The sequence below is a fragment of the Centrocercus urophasianus genome, unplaced genomic scaffold (assembly GCF_019232065.1).
Source record: "Centrocercus urophasianus isolate 14NV4802_14NV808 unplaced genomic scaffold, USGS_Curo_1.0 seq_24, whole genome shotgun sequence".
Taxonomy (NCBI): Eukaryota; Metazoa; Chordata; class Aves; order Galliformes; family Phasianidae; genus Centrocercus; species Centrocercus urophasianus.
This window is the reverse complement of record NW_024884800.1, coordinates 4173792-4193962: the sequence shown is the minus strand read 5'-3', so window position 1 is coordinate 4193962 and position 20171 is coordinate 4173792. Positions and strand designations below refer to the sequence as shown.

The 20171-nt window shown below is 40.2% G+C and overlaps 1 protein-coding gene across 1 annotated transcript in view; it reads left to right on the top strand.

The window, feature by feature from the left end:
* Window positions 1–19791, top strand: part of MAP7D3 (MAP7 domain containing 3) — a 35927-nt gene extending 16136 nt beyond the window's left edge. Inside the window, exons 7-20 of the mRNA XM_042825394.1 lie at window positions 3584–3685; window positions 5492–5590; window positions 5981–6079; window positions 7140–7265; window positions 9288–9409; window positions 9755–9885; window positions 9972–10216; window positions 11473–11608; window positions 12618–12798; window positions 13864–13968; window positions 14240–14293; window positions 14985–15078; window positions 15513–15711; window positions 16756–19791. Of these exons, the coding sequence (XP_042681328.1) occupies window positions 3584–3685; window positions 5492–5590; window positions 5981–6079; window positions 7140–7265; window positions 9288–9409; window positions 9755–9885; window positions 9972–10216; window positions 11473–11608; window positions 12618–12798; window positions 13864–13968; window positions 14240–14293; window positions 14985–15078; window positions 15513–15711; window positions 16756–17065 (2003 nt within the window). The 3' untranslated portion in view covers window positions 17066–19791. The remainder of the gene's footprint in view (window positions 1–3583; window positions 3686–5491; window positions 5591–5980; window positions 6080–7139; window positions 7266–9287; window positions 9410–9754; window positions 9886–9971; window positions 10217–11472; window positions 11609–12617; window positions 12799–13863; window positions 13969–14239; window positions 14294–14984; window positions 15079–15512; window positions 15712–16755) is intronic.
* Window positions 19792–20171: the final 380 nt, after the last annotated feature.

Here is a 20171-nt window from a genome sequence, read left to right as displayed (position 1 = left end):
TTTATCAAGCATAAAATAATGCCCTTTGCTCTCTCCTAATTGATGTGAGGAAACAAGTCCTGTCTGTCCTTTGATCGTGGAGGAAGACTTGGTCCACAGAGCTGCTGTAGCACATCAAAAATAGACAGTGTCTTCCAACAAACATGCTCCTAATATGAAGATAAAAACTTAAGCCGTGCATTAAGCATCATGAAGTAGAAACAGGAAGAGCACCCTGCTATATGCCTGTTCTGCTATATGAGACAAATTTGAATAATTTGGCACTGATTTTGAAAAATTTGACTGTGAAGATAAGCAGCACGGTATTTGACCAGGACACTTTTATGCATCCACACTGTTTTAAGCTTTGTTAGTTTTTAGATTGTTTCCAACATACAGCTGTCTTTGCTGGGCTGGAAAATCATGACAGGATTCAATTCTTTTCATATTTATTCCTGTTTTAGGTTTGCCCTTTGCTTCCTAACTTTCTGGGAGCTTGTTGCTTAATGGTTGTTAAAAATGTACACAGCAAAACCCCCATGGGGTAAGATGCATAAATCCAGCCAGATTTGTAAGAAAAATCTTTGTGATCTCTTTCACCTTATATTTGTTTAATTGCTGGAAAGAGAACAATTACTTGTGGATTTGGGGAAGATGACACCATATGAGCTCTGCTGCATTACGTCATTGTGGCTGAGTAATGCACCTGCTCCATCAGCACGGCTGGAGCAGATTTCAGGATGGTATTTTTCCATCATCAGTTGCTGTGGATTTGGGATTAAAGGCTCCATTCCCATTTCTAAAGTTGAAGAACACCAGGAGGCAGATTTCAAATGTTCTTTATTTCATGTGCTGCGTAAGTCTTTCTTGTCTTTTGAATTGCTGCGGAAAAAAAATAATTTTTTTAATATACAAATAAATAAATATATATAATTTTATAGATTTATAGATATAAAATGAGGCGTCCTTCCATGATCCAGCCACGTCAACAGCAATATGCAGGAACGTTGACTGGTAAAGCAGCATTTGTGGTGATAGAGGTGATGTGCTGTGGAAGGTAAAGCCCATGTAATTGAACATTTCACCAGCCATCAGCCTTTCTGTGTTATGTTCAGAATGTGATTCACTCAGGCTGCACCAAATGGCCTGAAATTTAAAAATTGATGAAAGCCCCAGAGTCAAATGCTACGTTAATGACATTGCTGTCAGTGCTGAGATGAAACATGCTGGGTGTGGGTCTGCCAAGAGAAGTGGCAAGGCTGTGTAATAAAGCATCCTTAATGACAGAGCCCTTATAAGTGAGGGAGGTTTAGTGATGACTGCTGAGCAAAACTCGACGTTTGGGCACACCTGGAGACTTGTGCTATTAGAATAGAAATTAGGCTGCTGCATTCTCTCTTTTCTAAGCAAAGGAATTCCTTATCCTAGTAGAAACTTGAACTAAGAGGCAGAGAATCTGATTTTATGTTGCCTTATTTTATGCACCCCTTGAAGGCAATGTCCTTGCTCAGTGAAGCTCTGTGAGGAGCTAAGGCTGAGAGCTGCCCTCTCTCATAGTGATATATTTAAGATATTGCATTTCACAGCTCATTACCAAGTTACTGATTCTTTCTTTGGCTTTGTTGCCACAATTAGTTTTTCCCTTGCATTAAATAATAACAGCTTTTTAGTACCATGTGGAATGATGCTGCATGCTTCTTGCAGTTGTAAGTTATAAAGATCTTAGACAATTAATGCAAGATAAACTTTCCTGGAGGGAAAAAAAAAAAGAAATCTCAGTGTGAATAATGCACTTTACCAGTTAGATTTTTTTCAGTAAAGTCATGAATTGGGGTATTTTTCTATCTGAATGGTTATCTATACACTATACTTTTTTCTTTTGAGTCTCCTAACAGCAGCTTCATCATTTATCTCTGCTAAACAGCGCTGACCACCTTCAGAAGTTGTGAACTTGCTGAAGTAGAAATACTTGTCTTAGTGTAATTTTTCTCAAGGCAAGATTTAAGCTTCTGGGTCTCAGTAGATCACAGACCAAGGCTCAGGCTTCATGCAAGTTGTGAAGTTCTAATTTAAACTGAGACATGTGTAAATATCTCCATGATGTTAGGAGGCATTTGACTCCCGCAAGCTTAAATTAAGGTTTGAGCTGTGCTTTTTTTCCCCCTTTGTTTCCCTTTTTTTGAAGCAGCCACTAGAGGGGAGTGTTTCCCTTCAAAAACACCCAGATGTAAGCATTATGAGTTCCTGGTTTATTGCACATAAAAAACCTTTCAAGGCTGTTTTAGTTATCAGAGTACTCAGACTTCATTCACTAAATACCATTTTTGTTGCATTAGGAAAATCTAAGCTCACATCTTAGTTTCTTAACTTGAATGATCAGAGATTCCCCTTTCTCCCTCTTACTTCTTTATTCTCTACCACAAGAGCTTTCAGTTTCTTCAGCTTCTACTTCAGAATGTGCTTTTCCCTTCACGTGGCTCTGTTGCTTTATGAGGGAGCCCCATAGCTTCTGGTGTTTCAGGAAATCTGGGTTGGGTACGTGAACCACAAGTACAAGCAGAGGCAGGGATATCCATGGGGACCCTGTGCTCTTGCTGTAAGGAGCTGCTATAGCTTGGTAGCCAAAGGGAAAAGAAGCTGCCTCTGGTGATTAGAGCTGCTTTTTCCTTTGACATTACTTATGCACTAATGAGTTCACATTAATCATCTCTGCAGTTCAGTATGCCAGCAAAATCAATTCTTTCTGTAAGATGTATAGAACTTCTCATGTTTATTATGCTGCTCCTCATTGCTTTATGTGCAGTACTGTTTTCTTTGTAGTGAGTTTCCATAGCAATAGATGCATGCTTTCCCAAGGTTTTCATTCTCTGGAGTAGTTTGAAATTAAAAAGCAGGTCTTTATCAGGTTAGTGGTGAACCTGAGGTTTTTGCAGTATGGGATATGATATTATACATGTCTGTGTATGTGTTTGTATGCACAAATAGATTAATGCTTCCCAGTACAATTGTTTCAGAGGAGTTGGAAGGCTGCTAGGAAACGTAAGCTTAAGGAATAGCTTTTTCAAAAATCAGGAGATTTTTAAAATGAAGCAGCTCTTAGAAGTAATTGGAAATAAGAATACTTTATTGGCTTTCTTCAGGACTTGCTTTCATCCTTCCAGAAGCATTTGTTGTTTTTGTTTTGTTAACTAGCGACTGAATAGCTGGTCTGACACAACCTGAGTGGGAGTTAGGAAGGGAGAAATCACTGTTGCTCAGGGTGTGATGTTCCCTTCTCTGTCTTGCAGTCTGGTAGCAGCACCCAGCCTCAACATTCATCTTTATGTGTTAGGAGCACAGGGCTTAAAGTCTCTTGTTTGCATACATTGCTTAAAACCTTGGCTTTATTCCACTAAAACTAAACTCCTTTTCTGTGCTTGTTGCATCTGATGCTAATTGTATCAAGAACCTTCAATGGAAGAAAAAACCAAACACCTCTGTTTCTCGTTAACCAAAAGCTAAAGTACCCTTCGGATGTAATGCTTCCCAAGCTGCCTCAGGAAAGCGTGGAAGGTTCTTCCTTAGGTATGAAGATGAATTCTAAAGTAACCACTTCTTTACACAGCCAGCAAGCGGTCCACCTCCACAGCAAACCTCAAACCAACAGAAGCTGCCATGAATAAACGTTTGTCATCATCTGCAGCACTTTTAAATGCTTCTGATCGAAGTAAGTGTTTGGGTTTCTGTTGGAAGCAGGTGTACTGCTTACCTGCTGCCAGGGAGGGGACAGGAGGAGGAATGATGCTCCTCTTCCTCCCTTGCTCTGTAACTCAGTTCCTGTTTTCACCTCAAATGCGTTTTATGCAGTTTGTTAATCCAGCCTGACTGTTCAGGGGTTTCACCCAGTTGATGTGATCTCTGTTTAGAGGAGAAGAATGACGGTAAAGATTGCTGTTCTTTGTTGCTTTGTTGTTTTCTTTAATTATTTCTGGAATCACGTGACCAAAGTCCAATCTTGGTGAATGATTGATTCCCAAATCATTTCACTGCTTTTAGAGGGTTGCATGCCTTAAATTACATCCTAAATTTTCAGCAAACTAAAAATAGTACAAAGAATAGTTTGAGTTGTTCTTTCAGACAGTTATTTGATTGCCTGTGTGGAGGGAAAGAATCAAGTTAGTTTTGGGATCTTTTTTTTCTGCAGGTCCTGTGCTCTATAAACATGTGCTTTCTTTTTAGTCTTAGAATTTTGCTATAACCAAATAGAAAAGAACGCATGAAATGGGATTTTGTTTGGGTGGGAGTAGGTTGGTTTGTTGTGACGTGGAGTTGTAGAGCAGTTATAGCCAGGTAGGTGTACCTTACTGTGCCAATATCAAGGAATAGAAGTGGACAACAAGCACTATTCCTTTGGTTGGTTGGTTGTTTTAATGGATATCTGAGGGTGTTTGTGCTCTAAGAGATCAGCTACAATTTCTGTGGATTCCATTGGAAAACGCTTAGTGTGTATGTGCAAGCTAGCTAGGCTAGAAAAACCCCTATCAAGCATACCAAGGGCACGGCTAGCAGTATTTTTGCAGATTGAGGTTGGAAGGTGATGCAGCAGAAAAAACTTGCATTCGTACACTCTTTGCCTGCTGGGGAAACTGGTGAATTTATATCCATAGTGACACAGCTGCAGGGGCAGTCTCTGAGTCACTGGGGACTGCTTGCAATCTGAAATGATTTTTGTATATAATGCCTGCAGGGTTCAGCTCTGGGTATGAGTCAGAAACTGCCATAGAGTACAAATTAAGCACCTAACAAAGGAAGACAGTAATTATCAATTAAATGGAATTGCTTTTCAAACTTACTGTCTACCTTGAAATTCTCTGTGAATTTTTGTTTGCTTTGGAGAGCAGAAAAATCTCGGGTGGTTTGAAAAGGAAGAAATTTGTGTAGAATCTTCTGAGTGCTTGGATCAGCTGGGCGTAGAGGTGATAGACTGACAGATTTAGATCGCAGCAGTTCTGTGCTCTTGGTCTGGTGCTCAGGAGGAAATGTTTGCTGAATAATGACTAAATTCAAATGACAGAGGAAAATACAGCTACAAAAATGACCAGATTGCTTCTGCCTTGTGTATGGGAAGGTGGAGGGACAAAATGCTGAAATGAGAGAGGAGCTTCTCCCTGGATCAGTGGGGGATTTCCTCAGTTGTGTTCTGTGTATGTGCTGAGCTGAGCACTTTGTTACACCGAATGTGAGCATTTTTTTTCCAGTTATTTATTCACAGAGGCATATAAGGATGACCTTAATAGGTCAAAACATGAAGTCTGTATGACTGGCATCCTGTCTCTATGATAAGCAATGTACAGGAGTAAAAGAAATAATGCTTATATGGAGTAATTCTTCCCTGATCCAGTTTTTCTGCTTCTGAAGGATCTATAGTACAAAGTGACTTAATTGTGCTTCTGTATCTTTGGGTGCTGGGGCTGGTGTTGGAGGGGACTTCTCAGCTTTCCCATAAAATTAATCAATGCACTTTCACTTCCAGGTACCGCAAAGCGAAGCGCCTCATTAAACAGGCTGAATCACAAAGTCCCTCTGCACTCTCAGCAGTCAGCAGTCAAAGGTTCACAGGTGGAACAGAAAGGTGCTAGAAACGACTCGGTCTGGAGAGTTGGGAGGCATAGACGGGATATTTGAAGTTGACTTTAAGCCATGCCCCAGTTTCACTATACCTGTTTTTACCCATGCTTTCATTGCTGCAATGCACTGAGGCAAAACAATAGTTACGAGCATTCCAGTGCCAGATATTGGGTAACCTCCTACAAATCATTATTTCTCCTGAAAGGGGAAGGGTGGGGGGAGAATAGACAAATGGTAGCCAAGCCATTTAGCCTATGAGAAGCTACTTCTTCATAATGATAGACCAGTGTTTGTAGTAGATTTCTTGGCAAAAGCAAAGCATGGGAATGGCAGCTTAGAAAATTACATATGTAAGTGTCGTGTTGAAGTAACATTCCTTACGCTTGGTCTCTAGGAGGAGCAGAAAAGAAGAGGAGCACATCTTTGAATAGAATGAGTAGTAAACCCCATTCTTCTCCTGAACTAGAAAAAGTGAAAAAGGAAGAAAAAACAGGTGGTTTGTTTCATAAAACTGAATACTTCTTTTAAAACCCATTCCCAGTAAAGTTTGGATAGGACTGCTTCCACTGGTTTCCTTCGGTTCTGAAACCTTCAGGGCTTTTTAAGGGCTTTTTAGTTACCTAGTGGTAAAGATAAAATAGTAAAAATAGAATTTCTTCCTTTGGACAAAAAAAAAATCCTGTAAGAAGGACATAATTTTGTTGGATTGGGCTCTAAACAGATTGTAAGTTGTCCCTCTGCTAAGAGGAGAGATGTGTGATTGGAAGCTGGCAGGACTCGGCTGTAGTAAATGTCAGTGATGTGTTCACTTCTTGGTTAAACCTTACTTCAGTATTTTTTTGAGCTCCCTTTCATGGTTCAGTTTAACAGCATCTTCGCTGGTCCTGCTGCTGGTCTAAACTCTGCATGTGAATGGTGGAGGAAGCCAGTTACCACTTCACTCTCTTTTGTTCTCTATTCTCACTGTTAAAATTTCTCTTTTCTAGCACCTCATCCTAATGCAGAAGACTAGAAACTTCTCTAACACTCTTTTTCCTTTTGAGTTAACAGTTCTGAAACTTTCCTTTTTAGCAGCTGTTGCCAGCAGTGGAAACTTTATTCTGTTTCAGAATCTTTCCTGTATGGGAAAATGCTGGGTGCCATGTGAATCTGTGTGAGTGTTGCCCGGTGATAATCATTGGCTTTGCTTTGCAAACCTTTGTATCACATCAGAACACCTTTCCTGCAATCCAGGGTGTATAGCTCTGAAGAGCTGGTAAAAAAACTTCATGTTTTAACCGACTTCAGCACTCATTTCTTTTATATGCATGTCATTCTACTCATTAATTTAATTGGTATCAAGCAAACCAAGGACAAGTGCAGCATAAGAGATTGCAGCATTTAACCTTTCTGAGCTTTTAGTTTTGGTTTCCATCTCCATGACTTCGGTGTTTTTCTTCCAAAACTGTTACGATTTGCAGTGATGCTTACAAACCTCCTTTGCTTTGTACTGCTTGTCTTTTTCATTATATGATTTCATGTTGGATCCTTTTTGATTTGTTCCCATCGTTTAGCTCGTCGTTCCCAGGTCAGTCCTCTGGACAGTAGCGTAATCAGTCGCCTCCTCGCCCCCACTCAGGCCTCCTTAGCTAGGAGTAAAAGTGCTGCTACATTGTCGGCTGATGGACAGGATCCCTCAGGTAACAGGAAGGCAGCAAGCCTGAAAGGTTTTTGCAATTGTTCTGCAAACAAGAACATAACAGTAACTAACTGTGCTACCCATCAGTGTGAATCAGATACCTGATATGTGGTTATGTATAATATTACTTATCCAATGTTTTCTTGGGTCAGTAACAACCAATTCATATGCTGTGTTGCATGTTTGCTTTGCAAAACCAGAGAATAATACTGGCTTTTAAATTATGGTGCCAGTTTGTTTGTTTGTGGTTTTGTTGTTCTTAACTGACTGAGAGATCTACATTGGAGTGTACGCTCAAATGAATCTGAGACAGACTGGTCAGAAAACAGTACCAGGAAATTAAACAAAAGGGGGGAAAAAACAACAAATCATCTCAAAGGAGGCTGAAAGAATAAGTGCAAGGTCTGGATTTCTTTAGTGGGAGAAACGTACAAACGTGGGGAAGGAATGGCCTTACCATAAGGGCTGGGAGCCCTGAGCTGCTTCACTCGGGCTGACTGTAGGCATAGAGGCACACCAGCAGCAGCACATACTGGCTGGCTCATGCAATTTTACACTGGTCCAAATGGAGCTGGTAAGCTCACACAGTGGCTCAGCTCAGTAGTAGCACAGGAATTTCTACATCATCTCAGCTGCAAGCCCTGGCTGCATCCCACATGCCTTGTAATTGTTACTGGTGTTGAGCATACCCCAGTAAATACGTATGTGGAACCAATGCAGAGTCCTTTCTCCTCTCTTACCTTATAACTTGTGTTCCCAGTTTTGCTTATTTCCTCTTTAGTAGATTCCTCCATCTTTATTTTTGATCTTATGCCACTTAACTTGATCCTTGTTGGTAACAGTAACATTTCTGCACTGCTCCCCTTGTATGAAACTCAGGTTTTTGGTTTGTAGTGGTCACATTTTTGCACACCTGTCTATATGCCACTTTTATTTTACCATGAATATTTCAGTTTGTGTTATGTGGGGAAATGCCATCTTTTTCACTGTTGCTGACAGCATGTGACTTACTCACTATTGCTGAATTAAAGATAACTTACTGTCTTATCAATTTACTTAAAAGTACTTTAGCACAAACTAAGCACAAACAGAATGCAGTTCTCCTTACACAAATGCTTTAAATATAAAAATAAAATGTATTTTCCATAAAGTGACAAAACTAATTGCTGGCATCTGTCAGAATTTTTTCATATACAGATAAATCACATCTAGTTTCAGATTTTTACATATATGTATGCTTTTCCATCTATAATTATTTTAGTGAAGAAAGTATTTAGACAATACAATGTTGAAAGAAATTATATTACTTGTGAAGCGATTGACAGTTACCACATGAAAGCTATTGTGGTTTCACAGTTGACCCTTTTCTCTTGATATGGTTCTTTTTCTCAGCATAGTTTGATTTGGTAATGTGGATAAAGGGCACAAATATATTGTAATATAGGGGTCAGAGAGGCAAAGTAGAATAAAATAATGTTGCTTAAATGCTGATTTCACAAGATAGGTTTGTAAAGTAGTGCTCAGATTCCTCATGTAATGCTGCTGTGAAACTCTTACAAAAGAAGGAAGATTTCCCCATGAGCATGGGGGGGAACGTGCTTAAAATTTGAACCAGTCATGAAGAACTTGTAAAGAATTATGATAAGCCTTTAACACTGTTGTGAAGCATTTGTGATAAGATGCAGCTTGACTGGAATCAAAGTAACACTACCATATTGCTTATTTCAGCATTGTTTGGAAAAGCATTTTATTTTTATCTCCGTCAGATTGCTGCTTTCAGAGTGGTTTTGTTCTTAGTGCTGCTGCTTCCAAAGTACTAATCGTGTGGTGGTGGTGTCTGTGTCCATGACCCATTGCAATGTGCACTTCCTGTGGTGTTTCTCTGTGCGGTTTCTAACACACAATCTTTCTTTTTCTCTCTCTCCCTCTTCCTTTTCTCCTATTCTTATGCTGTGCACTTGGTTCTTGTTTTGTCTTGTCAAATTCCTAACTTTTATAGAATCTCACCTCTGTCCTCGTTCAGCTTCAGCCAGTTCCATCAATTCCCCAGTCCCAACTCCTAAAGTGCCCGTGCGCAGTCGTAGCATCGACAGATTGAAGTCCTCTGTATCTTCATCTGACGCAAGTTCACCAGATCCAACCCAGGTTTGTTGAAATTCCAGAGGAATTAGGTTTGTATTAATTCGGGGTTTGGAAGCGCTCAGGATGGGATCCTGATGCAGCAGATGTCCTATATCACTTCATATATGCTTCAGAAATACAGTATTGAAACTGCATTGCAGTTTTACAGTCCTTGATCATTCCGGTATTTTAAAAGCAAGCTGTCTGCTGCCTGTGGCTCCTGAAGGATAATTTAGATAACATCCTGACTGGATCTGTGTTTTGGAACACAGAAGTACACATTGCTGAAAATTAGTGTGCTTATGGCAGCAGCTACCCTGTCTTTAACGTATCCTGTAGTGAGCATTTTATTTTTGTCTATCTTCTTAGAAATCAGAGACTGAGAAACCATCCCCAGGTTCTGGGTTGCGTCGCCCTTCCTCTCCATCGGTGTCTGCCCGTAGAAGATCCCCTTCTCCTGCCAATTTGGTGAAGCGTCCTCCATCACCATCTGCAGTTAGGTGTGTGTTCTGGCTGGATCTCTCAGCTCCGTAGTGTACTTGGGATTTTCAGCGTTGTCCCTGAAAAATGTTCTTTACTCCTGCAGACAGAAGACTCGCCCGCCTTCGCCTGGCGTATCAAAACAGAGGCCGCCATCTCCTACTCCGATCCATAAACCAGCACCCATCCAACGCCCACCTCTCACACCAGGTGTTATCAACATTACCAAAAAGAAAACTGAAGCAGAGAGCAAACCAAAGGAGAAGAGCACAGAAGCAACAGGACACGAGCAAGGTGCCCCATCAGCCTTGGACAGGGATGCGGGAGCGGCTAGCACAAAGACCAAAGAAGGTGAGTGCCTTTCTGTGGCTGAGGCTCTTATTCCAGATATGTACAGCGTGTGCTAGATCTGGTGAATGCTCTCTGTCTGTCTGGAATCTTTTCCCTGGGGCTGTAAGAATTCTTATGCACATAACACAAGCCTGATTCAGCTGCTGAGTGTACTTGGTGAAATTAGGCTTTGTAGCTGCAGGTAGCGATTATGTGGCTGTGGGACATAAGCAGTTTTTTGGTATTAAAGTGCCTAATGATGGCATTGTGTTTTGAATGTGTTGTCTTTAGATCAGAAGGAAAAAATAACTGATGTCACGTTTGTTAAAATGACCTCAGCTGGAAGGCTTTATAAAAATTAAGCAGACATGTATGTGCTAATGTGTGAAATATTAAAAAAGAAAGGCATTCCTCACCAATATTATCCTGCTTTTGCTCTGCTGACACCGAGAGCTAATTCTGTGAATGTGTAGATGAGCTATTGTCATGGAAAAGTAATATTTATAGAGTGGGAATAACTGATAGCCATCAGAGTTCTTAAAATATTTATTGAGTGTAACTGGCTGACAAGATTTGTTTGTGTTTTTTTGTTTAATGTTAATTTATAATAGTATCTCTGAGATTGAGACATGGTAACACCAGGCAGGGCATGAGCAGCCATAAATGGCAGGCTATATAAAAACCTGTTAACCTGGTACTGGAACCATTCTCATCTCCATGTAAATTGGAAAATGATTTGTTGCTAACACATGATATTACTGAAGTAATTAGTGTGAGCCTTCAAGGCCGGGTAAAATGATGATACTCTACAAATACAAAGGCATTAATGTTATGAAAGAGGGCAGATTTTAGAATTAATATTTCCTCTTTATAATCATGAAAGTGCATTCTATTTTATTTGAAGAAAATTTAATGTATTTCCTGAAGCAATTTTTTTTCACTTTTCTTTAGATACATCTAATTATTCTAGACTGAGTCTGTCCTTTAGGAATACGTTATAAAGTACTATGGTAATTGGAGAGTATCATTAACCATATTGTCTGCAGCATGACTGGAACAGTGTGATTGAAATGAATTATTTCAGCATCATTGGGCACCCCTTCAGAATCACCCTTTGGCTCGTGTGGGTCTCTGTATGCAGAGATGCTTGCTGCTGGGTGATGGGGGCTGATCTAAATGTTAGTGGCAAAAAAGAATTGTCATCATATGGTGATAACATCTTTCCTAAAGTTAAGTTACATGGGCTTTTTAACAGCAGTTTCTTTTCCACTTAGCAGAGTCAGGTAGCAAAGCAGCAGCAGGGACCACCACAGCTGAAGAAGCTGCTAAAATCTTGGCAGAAAAACGGCGTTTAGCACGGGAGCAGAGAGAGAGAGAAGACCAAGAGAGAATTCAGAGACAGGAAGAGGAAAGGTAACTGTGGGAGAAGGGGGTGATGCTTCCTGCCGTTGGTGTGGTTGGTGTGGACATTTCAGCTGTACGTTTCCCTAAGCATTGAGTTTGAGATGGGACAAGTTGCTTGTCTGTTGTTAGTCTGTACCTCAGCATGCATGTGATGCGTGGTCACAGTGCAGATCACTGCTTTCTTTTCCAGACAGTCACCCTTGCTAATTCTGTTTCAAATCTAGAATGTGCTTTTTACACTCTTTGCTTAGTTGTCTTGAAATATTCAGCCTCTCTGTACAAAACTTTCCTCTGATGAACTCAGGCAGTGAGTATGTGAAATCTTGTTCTACTGGTCCAACATCTGGATCAGAAATGTTGCAGCCAAATAATTCAAAGCAACAAATCAGAATACCCTTGTTTACCAGATAGAAGTTGTTAAAAACTACAGCTTTGTACTGACTTTACTCCAGATTGGGGATTACCTGTGTGTGCTTTTCTGAACATTACAATATCAGATTTTGTATGTTTTCTACTCACAGGTATAAAGCTGGCCTGAACTTAAATGCAGTCTGATATTGATGTTTTATCAGAAACATGTCATGCCCATATTGGATCAGTTTGGATGTGTGTGACCGTGTGACACCTCCAGTATACCACTGGTACTAAGGCTGTAAAAGGAAGTTGTTTCTGAAATCTGTCTAGATTTGTTAAGACACTGAAAGTTGCATTCCTATGAGGGATGCAGCGACTGTTATTAAGGTGTTGTCTCATAATACATGTCTCAGTGGAACATTCCATTATTGAAACAACTGGTCTTGGACTTGTTTTAATCAGCAAAGAACATCAAGGTGCACATAGTTTCCTCCAAGTGTTTGTGCGTTTCCTTGGGCTGGTCTGACTGGTGACATCTGTGAATCTACAACAGAAACTGTCCTTATGAAGTCACTCTGTGATTGACTGAAGTAGAAATCCTTGCTTTCCTAGTCTGTCTCGCATGCATGCTTACAAATGCATATTTATATTTTGACAACACTAGAGTCAGAGAAGAAGAAATGGCCAAGAGAGCAGTTGAAGAAAGAGCACGACGGGAAGAGGAGCTCCGCAAGCAGGAGGAAGAAAAGAGGCTGGTTTATGAGGAACAACAAAGACAAGCTGAAGAGGAGAGAATCCGCCGAGAACAGGAAGAACAGGAAAAGCTTGCAGAGCTTCAGCACCAGGTTTGCTTTCAGCTGAGATTGGTTGGAGAATGTTGTGAAGTCCTTGCCTTGCCTTAGCCTGTGTGATTTCTGTTAGCTTTTGATAGGTTCAAGTATGGGACAAAAGCACACATTTTGGAGTTGTTTGGGTTTTTTTAGCCATCTGGGATGTTATTTTGCACACACAAATGTATTGTATTAAGACTGTTTTACCAACATACTGCTGTGAGTTACAAGAATATGGTTGGTCTGCCTGGAAAGTCATCTGATGTCCTCTGTTCCCACACGAGTAAAAAGGAAGATCAGTTGTGCTTCCAAGTCTGCTTTTCTAATTGAGAAATAGCCTTCCACAGCTAATACCTTTGTGCCTTTCTATAAAGGCATCTTTCCAAGTGAAAGAAACTCTTGCTTTGAAGAAAGTGGACTTTCTTTAAATGAGATTGATTTAGAAAATCAAAGCAGCTTTACAGATGAGAGCTTGTAGTGAGATGGTTTGTGTTTAGAGAGCTGTATCTTAAGGATAGCATTGATATGTGTCTAAGCATTTCTTTAAAAGCTTGCTTAAATTTATAACAGTTACGTAGTGTTGACTGTACTTTTATTTTCTTTCCAGTCGTAGTGAAAAAGATTTTCTAGTGAAGAAAGAGCAGAAGATACTCAGCACAGAGTTCCTTTTAACAACAATGCCTGACTGGCAAAATTTTTGAATTAAGCTTGTGACATACAGAACTCAATTGCTGTTCTGCTACTTTGTAAATTGTTCTTCTTAGAAAAACTTCATCATGAAGTTTGAAGCCTAGGCAGCCCAACAGCATCCATTTGCATCATCCAAAGCGTTTGCATAATGATAATATAGCCATGCATACTGTTTTTCTTTCCAAGTCAGGTTTTGAATGTCATACTAGTATAAATTTCACATTGGTAGCTGTATAGTTGGCATTTAGCTGCAATGTGTGCTCCTATTAAATAGTGATTGTCTGCAGTTCCTGTCTGTGTTACACCAGAATCTCTGTAACTGGTCTGCTTTGAATTCTTGGAGATGAGTTTTTCACTGAATGCTTTTCTTTCTGTTCTCTTTATTTTCAGAGGGAAGAAGCTGAAGCAAAAGCTCAAGAAGAGGCTGAAAGACAGCGGCTGGAAAGAGAGAGAATTATGCAGCAAAATATGCAGGAAAGGCTTGAAAGAAAAAAGGTATGCTGTTCCAAGAGCAGAGAAGTCTCTTACCCTTAGAACAGGGGTTAAGTGTTAGCACTAAAATAAACTGAGCAGGCAGTCTGTCTCAGATTCATTCAAGCAGAAGCAGTAGTAGTTGTTTTAAGTCAGCTGTGACTTGTGAGCTTTAAAAGCAGTGAGTGAAGTAATAAGTGTATGAAATAAGAAAATATATGATAATTGATGAAAATTTAAACCAGAGTGCTGAAATAAAACTCTATCATTGTAAATATTTTCCACTTTTTAACAGAGAATTGAAGAAATAATGAAAAGAACACGAAAATCGGATCAAAACGAATCCAAGGTACTTATTTGCTTAGATTTGTGTAAAGGCCCTTCTGAAGCCTTGTGTAAAGCCTTTGTCTTTGTCTTGTAACCTTTGTTCTTCTGTTAGCCTCAAACCAGCTTGCATGTGAAGGTCCAAGTGCTAATGTACCAGAATAACTTTCAGTAGCTTGCATACATTGTACACATCCTTTTGCATTGCTGTTTCAGAGGTCTTTGTCTGATGCATTTTTGTTCAGCGCATACAGAAACACTGTGATCTGGCATTACCACTTTCTGACCAGGTACACAAAGCACTGGTTAGTAGTGGATTTTATTTTTTTAAACAGTCATCCTTCTCCTACTGTTCAAAATGCCATCCTATTTTGATACCATGTGGCTGAAAACCAATAAATATTTATTGCACACTTTGGAAAGGGAACTCGGGAGTATTTCCTAGGCAGGGGATGGAAGCAAGTCTCCCACATGTTTACGTGCTCTGGCTCAGCAGATCTGCTTGTTGTTGAGTGACCTGAAAAGTCAAGTCAGCTCCAGCAGCCCTCTTAGTTGACTCCCTGTCCCCAGCCATGGTTGCAGGTTGTCTGTCAGCCTTTGGAGCAGTGTGGCCTTGCTGCTTGGTGCACAACAGCCCTGCGTGGGAGCCGTGCTTGAACCATTTTTGAAAAGCTTCTTGGTAGTGAGCTGTTGTGAGTAACACTGTGGGAATTCAGTTGCAGAATGAAGGAAAGTCTGCCTGTGAGGTCATGGAGGGAGAGGATATAGAAGAGGAGGAAGAGCTGGGACTTGAGAAGGCTGATCAACCCGGTAAGGAAATGTGATAAGTCAGATCTAAGTTGCTGTCAGTGTCTCAGTGACATTTCAGGTGTGTTAAAAATGTCAGATCAGTTAATGGCGTCAGCTGTGATTACCTGGGACACAAGTCCTAGAAGTACCACAGAGTCTTTTTACTTGAGATCTTTCTTCTTAAACCCAATTCCATCCCACAGAAGAAATCAAAAATGATGAAATGTAAAACGATCTGTGTGAGGAAAATACACTCCTCACAAGTGTATTTTTAAAGATGGAAAACAAATACATCGTTATAGGCAGCTTGTCTATCGATTGATTTCTGCATTGAAACAATGCCTCAGATTTTTGGCAAGGGAGGGTCAATTTGACTCTTGCATTTTATTCATTTAGAATAGCAGCACTGTTCCTGAAGCTGTGTTGTCTTGTTTTTCTTTCCCCAATGCTTTCAGGAAAGCTGAATGGCATTGACTTACCCCAGGAAGTCAAAGGGGAGACAGAGGGTTGTGTACAGACTGCACGGAGCTTGATCTCTACAGAGCCTGAGCAACACACTGTGACAGAGCTGAAGGCCAGTGAAGTATTTATGAATGGCAGTGATTTGAAAAGTGATGAGGGGTCTCTACTTTTTACTGAATTGAAGGATTCCAGGTGAGTCTGCACTGTCGAGCAGTTCTCTGTCGCTCAAGAAATCCCTTTCTTTTTTTTCTTTTTTAATTAGTTTTAGATCTGCATTTAGCATTGGGTCAGATTTTGCACCCACTAGTTTGCTGGTATTTTTCTGTATGTGGTGTGTGACTGTTGTCAGTATACTGGCTCGTGGAGAGGCAGTTATGGAGAATTGTCTGCTCAGATGACACATGTTGACATTACTGGCTTTGCCAGCAACACAGCAGTGTTACTTATAAAGAAAGATATTGGCTTCAAGTCTTTTCCCTTCAAGTAACTTTTCATTAACAAAACATTAAACAAGGAGGAGGGGGACAAAAAAAAAATAACCTGTAGAAACTGTAGAACAATCTCAGTGCTGCTGAAACACCAGATAGAACACAAAAGCCTCCTTTTATGAATATTGTTGTTGTTTTCCAAAATTTATCTTCTTAAACATAAAATATTTGCATCTACTGCTGGAAAATTTGTCTTCTGATGCTAGTTCCATTTGCTTATCTAAACACTAATGATTTAGAAATGGCATTGTGAACTCTGTGCAAAGTGATTAAAAAATGAATTCCACTAGTGGTGAATTATGAAGACATTTTCATTATTTTCTCAAAAATGAATGAAAATTCATCACTCTGAGTTTGAATCTCTTTAAAGATATGCAGTATTCTGAGGATCAGTTCTGTATTTAAGAAGTCTAACTGGAGGGGTAACAAAAGGAGAAATGCATATTACTGAAATAGAATTTTAAGAGTAAGTCTTTAAATCTGCTGGTTCCTACTGTCAGTTCTGGAGCCAGACCTTACCTGAGAAGTCTTAGTGTAGTTAAAAAGCAGTTACATGGTGGTGAGTCATTCCTCTGCACTGGTTCTTGGAAGTGAGATCCCACGTGGCAGCTGCAGGACCTTGTCTAGGACTGCCTTTCAGGATATGCAGTGCTTTGCAAGGTATGCCGACTAATTGGCTGGCCTGTAATGAATCTAGAGGTTAAAAATCCACAAATTGTAATACAAATAATCTGTTTGCTTTTTGTAGCCATCCTGCAAAAGAAATGGTTATCGATGACTCAGTGAAGTTGGGTGTTAATGAAGCTGATCATACAAGTGGACTTATTCAGAATCTTAATGGAAAATCTGATCTGTGGACTTGCGAGGAATTCACTGACATTGGAGTACATTCCAAGTCAACCAAACTGAGTTCAGACAGCATCTCTGCTGGTAACTGTAATCAAAACTTGAATGATGCTGCTACAATACCTTCTAGTCCCAAATTGACTTATGAGGAAGATGGTGCAGTGAATTCATTGACCAAACCTATAGATTCTTCATCAGGTAATTCAAGCTGATTTCCCCATCTATCTCCTCCTCTGGCTAGGTAATTAACTTTGCTGTATTTTTACTCTCCTTGCCTTAACTTCAGCTTCTTATTTTCAAAGCACTTTCTCCAGTGTGTAGACTGGAGGAAAAGCTCTTTCTTTAGTGCTTGCAACTTGCATTCTGTCAAAAGAAGCCACCAGTTGATGCCTTGTTAGCGATTTGCTCTATGCAGCACCTAAGGCCTGACACGAAGGCTCTTCCAAAGACAAAGCCAAGCTCTTGTTTAGCTCCTGCATCCCCTGTCAGCACTCAAGCCCATCTGTTGTGTTCTTCTATTCTGATTTCTTCTAAGATGTCTTAAATGGAACGTGTTACTTTTGAAGATACTAACAGTTTAATAGGTGTCTGATGTAACTCTACAGACAAGACCCGGCTACTTTCCCCTTTCCACTCCTAGGCGTGTTCTGTAACTCCTTGATGCTGACCTGCATGGTCTTTAAGAGGTCTCTTCATGCTCTGGCAAGGTGCCTGTCCTCTATACTTACTGTAGAATAGGCTTTTGCTTCACTGAAGGAGAGTAACACCAACTTTAAATTCCACAAACGGTTGTGTTACGTCTTAGGAGGAGTCATAAAGCTACACACATAATAATCAGAATTTTCTGGAAGAAATCAGGCTGCATCTGAAGCCCACGTACTTGAGAACCCAGACCGTGATGCAGCGTAGTGTCAGAGAGGCCTTGGTGTGCTGGTTTTCTTAAGATTAAACTGCTCAGTTGTTGGAGCTAAACCCCATGTGAACGCACTCAGAGCAGAAATCTCTGTCCATGAGATGAACGACTGCGTGAACAGATGAAGTAAATGACAGTGGGAAGAAACAAGACTTGGTATCCGCAGTTTCTTTCAGTGATGTGTAGCACTTTTTTTTTTTTTTAATTAAAGTGTAGCACTTTTCTAGACTGAACTGTTTCCTGAGTCTCCTCTGTCACTCTGCGTCTTGTGAGTTGTGGTCTGATGGACATAGAGACACGCTGAGACTTCCTTTGGGCCTCTGCTGCGTAGTCTGAGACCAGAGTGATTTCATGTGATTCTGCTGATCGCGTTTTCTTACGCTCAAAATCATTCATTTCTTAGTGAAGAAAGTGTTGCCTTTTAATTCTGAACTTGAATGTGTTTGGAGATAATGTGCTTTAAGAGTTACATACACAGCTCTGGAAATGAATACTCACATGTTTTGTTTTTGAAAGAAAAGCGACTATGCTGATGTTGCACTGTTAGAGGTGGTTCTGCACTTACCTTGCTGGATGAACAGCACTCTGACAGTGAGGACAGATTTATGTAGAATACACACAGTATGATGGTTACACTTTCTTTTCTTTGCTCTTTGGACAGAACTGTGAACACTTGAGACCTGGAAATAATCTGATTGCACTTCAGTAATCCAGTGCTCTATCAAGTACCGAAGGCCTTGTTTTGAAAAGCTGCTTGTTTACCTTCATCCATCTTCAAGTTTGCAAAAAATAAGTAACACCAGAGAGGGCTGATAAACTTCTAGATTTGCACCTTGAAACATTTCAGGGAGACTATTGTGCTGATGTTTCTTTTCCATTTGTTTAGTTTAGTTGTTAGAGAGGATGTCCTTGTTCAAGTAATGCTCATTTCCCTTTTACAGACTTTACACTAACCTGCTTGAGTCTTTTTGTTTTGCTATCAGTGTAACAGCAGTGTGCCCCTGGGGACTTCCCAGTTAGCTACTGGCTGGATTTTGCATATTCCTAAAATGGCATTTGAAGACTTCCTCAATGTGTGTTAAAGCTGAACACCAGTGACAATGTTCTGGCAAAATGTCTTATTTTCTAACATAAAAATATGGGCGGTTTCAAAATGCAGTGTTGTGTCATCACTAATATGTTTTAATCTATTGGAAAACATCAAAACATTTTACAGCCTGTGCACTAATTTACTGCAAAACTGTTGAATATCTGGATACGTTTGTCATAGTGCAGTTTAACGTGTCATGCTTTTAAAAGTGTTTTCCTTTTGAATTATTTATCTACACTCGTGTAAGTATTATTTTATTGTGTACATAACAGTATTAGACCGTTGAAGTCATATTTTGTTCATGTTAATTACTTCAAGTATTCCTGTTCTAGCTTTATAATAGTGACTGCAAGCTGCATATATATTTCCCTTCCCCTAAAGCCTGCATTAAGTAATCTATTTAACCTGAATCTTGCCTGCTTTTGCAGCACGAAGAGATTAACCAAGCATCTTCCAAAAGCTGCTGCTAGAAGTAATAATGCAGTCTTGCTCTTACGTCTCCTGTAACAGAGACACTGAACAACGAGGCGATTAATTTAAAGAATAGCTGTCTCCCATCCTGCTATGAACACTTGGCTGATACTTCCATTCGGATGAATCATCCCAATGGCAGCTGCCTTTTCAGCGGTTGATGAAAATGGTTTTGCTGGAACTAGAAGTGTTCTTTCCCCAACGACTGCAATAGGAAACCCTCAGCCTTCTTCCTGCGTTTGCTGCGCAGCACATGGTAGTACTTTTTAGACTTTAGAGCAGTGCCTTAGGTAAAAAGAAAGATGTATTTTTGTACGATAAGCTGTTTCATTCTGGCAGAGACAATCATCCCAACAGAAGATGCGGATATGTTTTCTGTGCTGATACACTCTTTGTCCAACGGTCTGTTACAGCTCTCTGTAAATATGTGCGCTCTGTTAAATAAACTTTGCAGTTGAACAACGCTTTATTTCTCTAATGCTAAACATTACCTTACTAGGAGGCTCCAGCCCCTTGCCATGCTGACCTGCCTTGAGATGCCCTCTGGTGCTGCTCTAACTGCTCCTCCCTGCAGAGTCCCAAACCAGGTGCCTCTGTGGCAGTAGCGTTTGTGCAGTTGGAAAGGGATTTGTACTAACAAACACCTTGCTGTGTTTGTGTGCACCTATGAGAGTCTCATAACTATTGAATTCTTTAACTTGCTTTTTACTGCAAGCCTTTGCCTCGTACTTGTAGGACCAGCACCTTGTTGTAAGGGTAAGTCCTGCAGTGCTCCGTGGCCATTGTGGAGCTGTGACCATCATGGAAACAGCAAGGTGCTGCCCTTTGTTGGGGTATTTCTGGT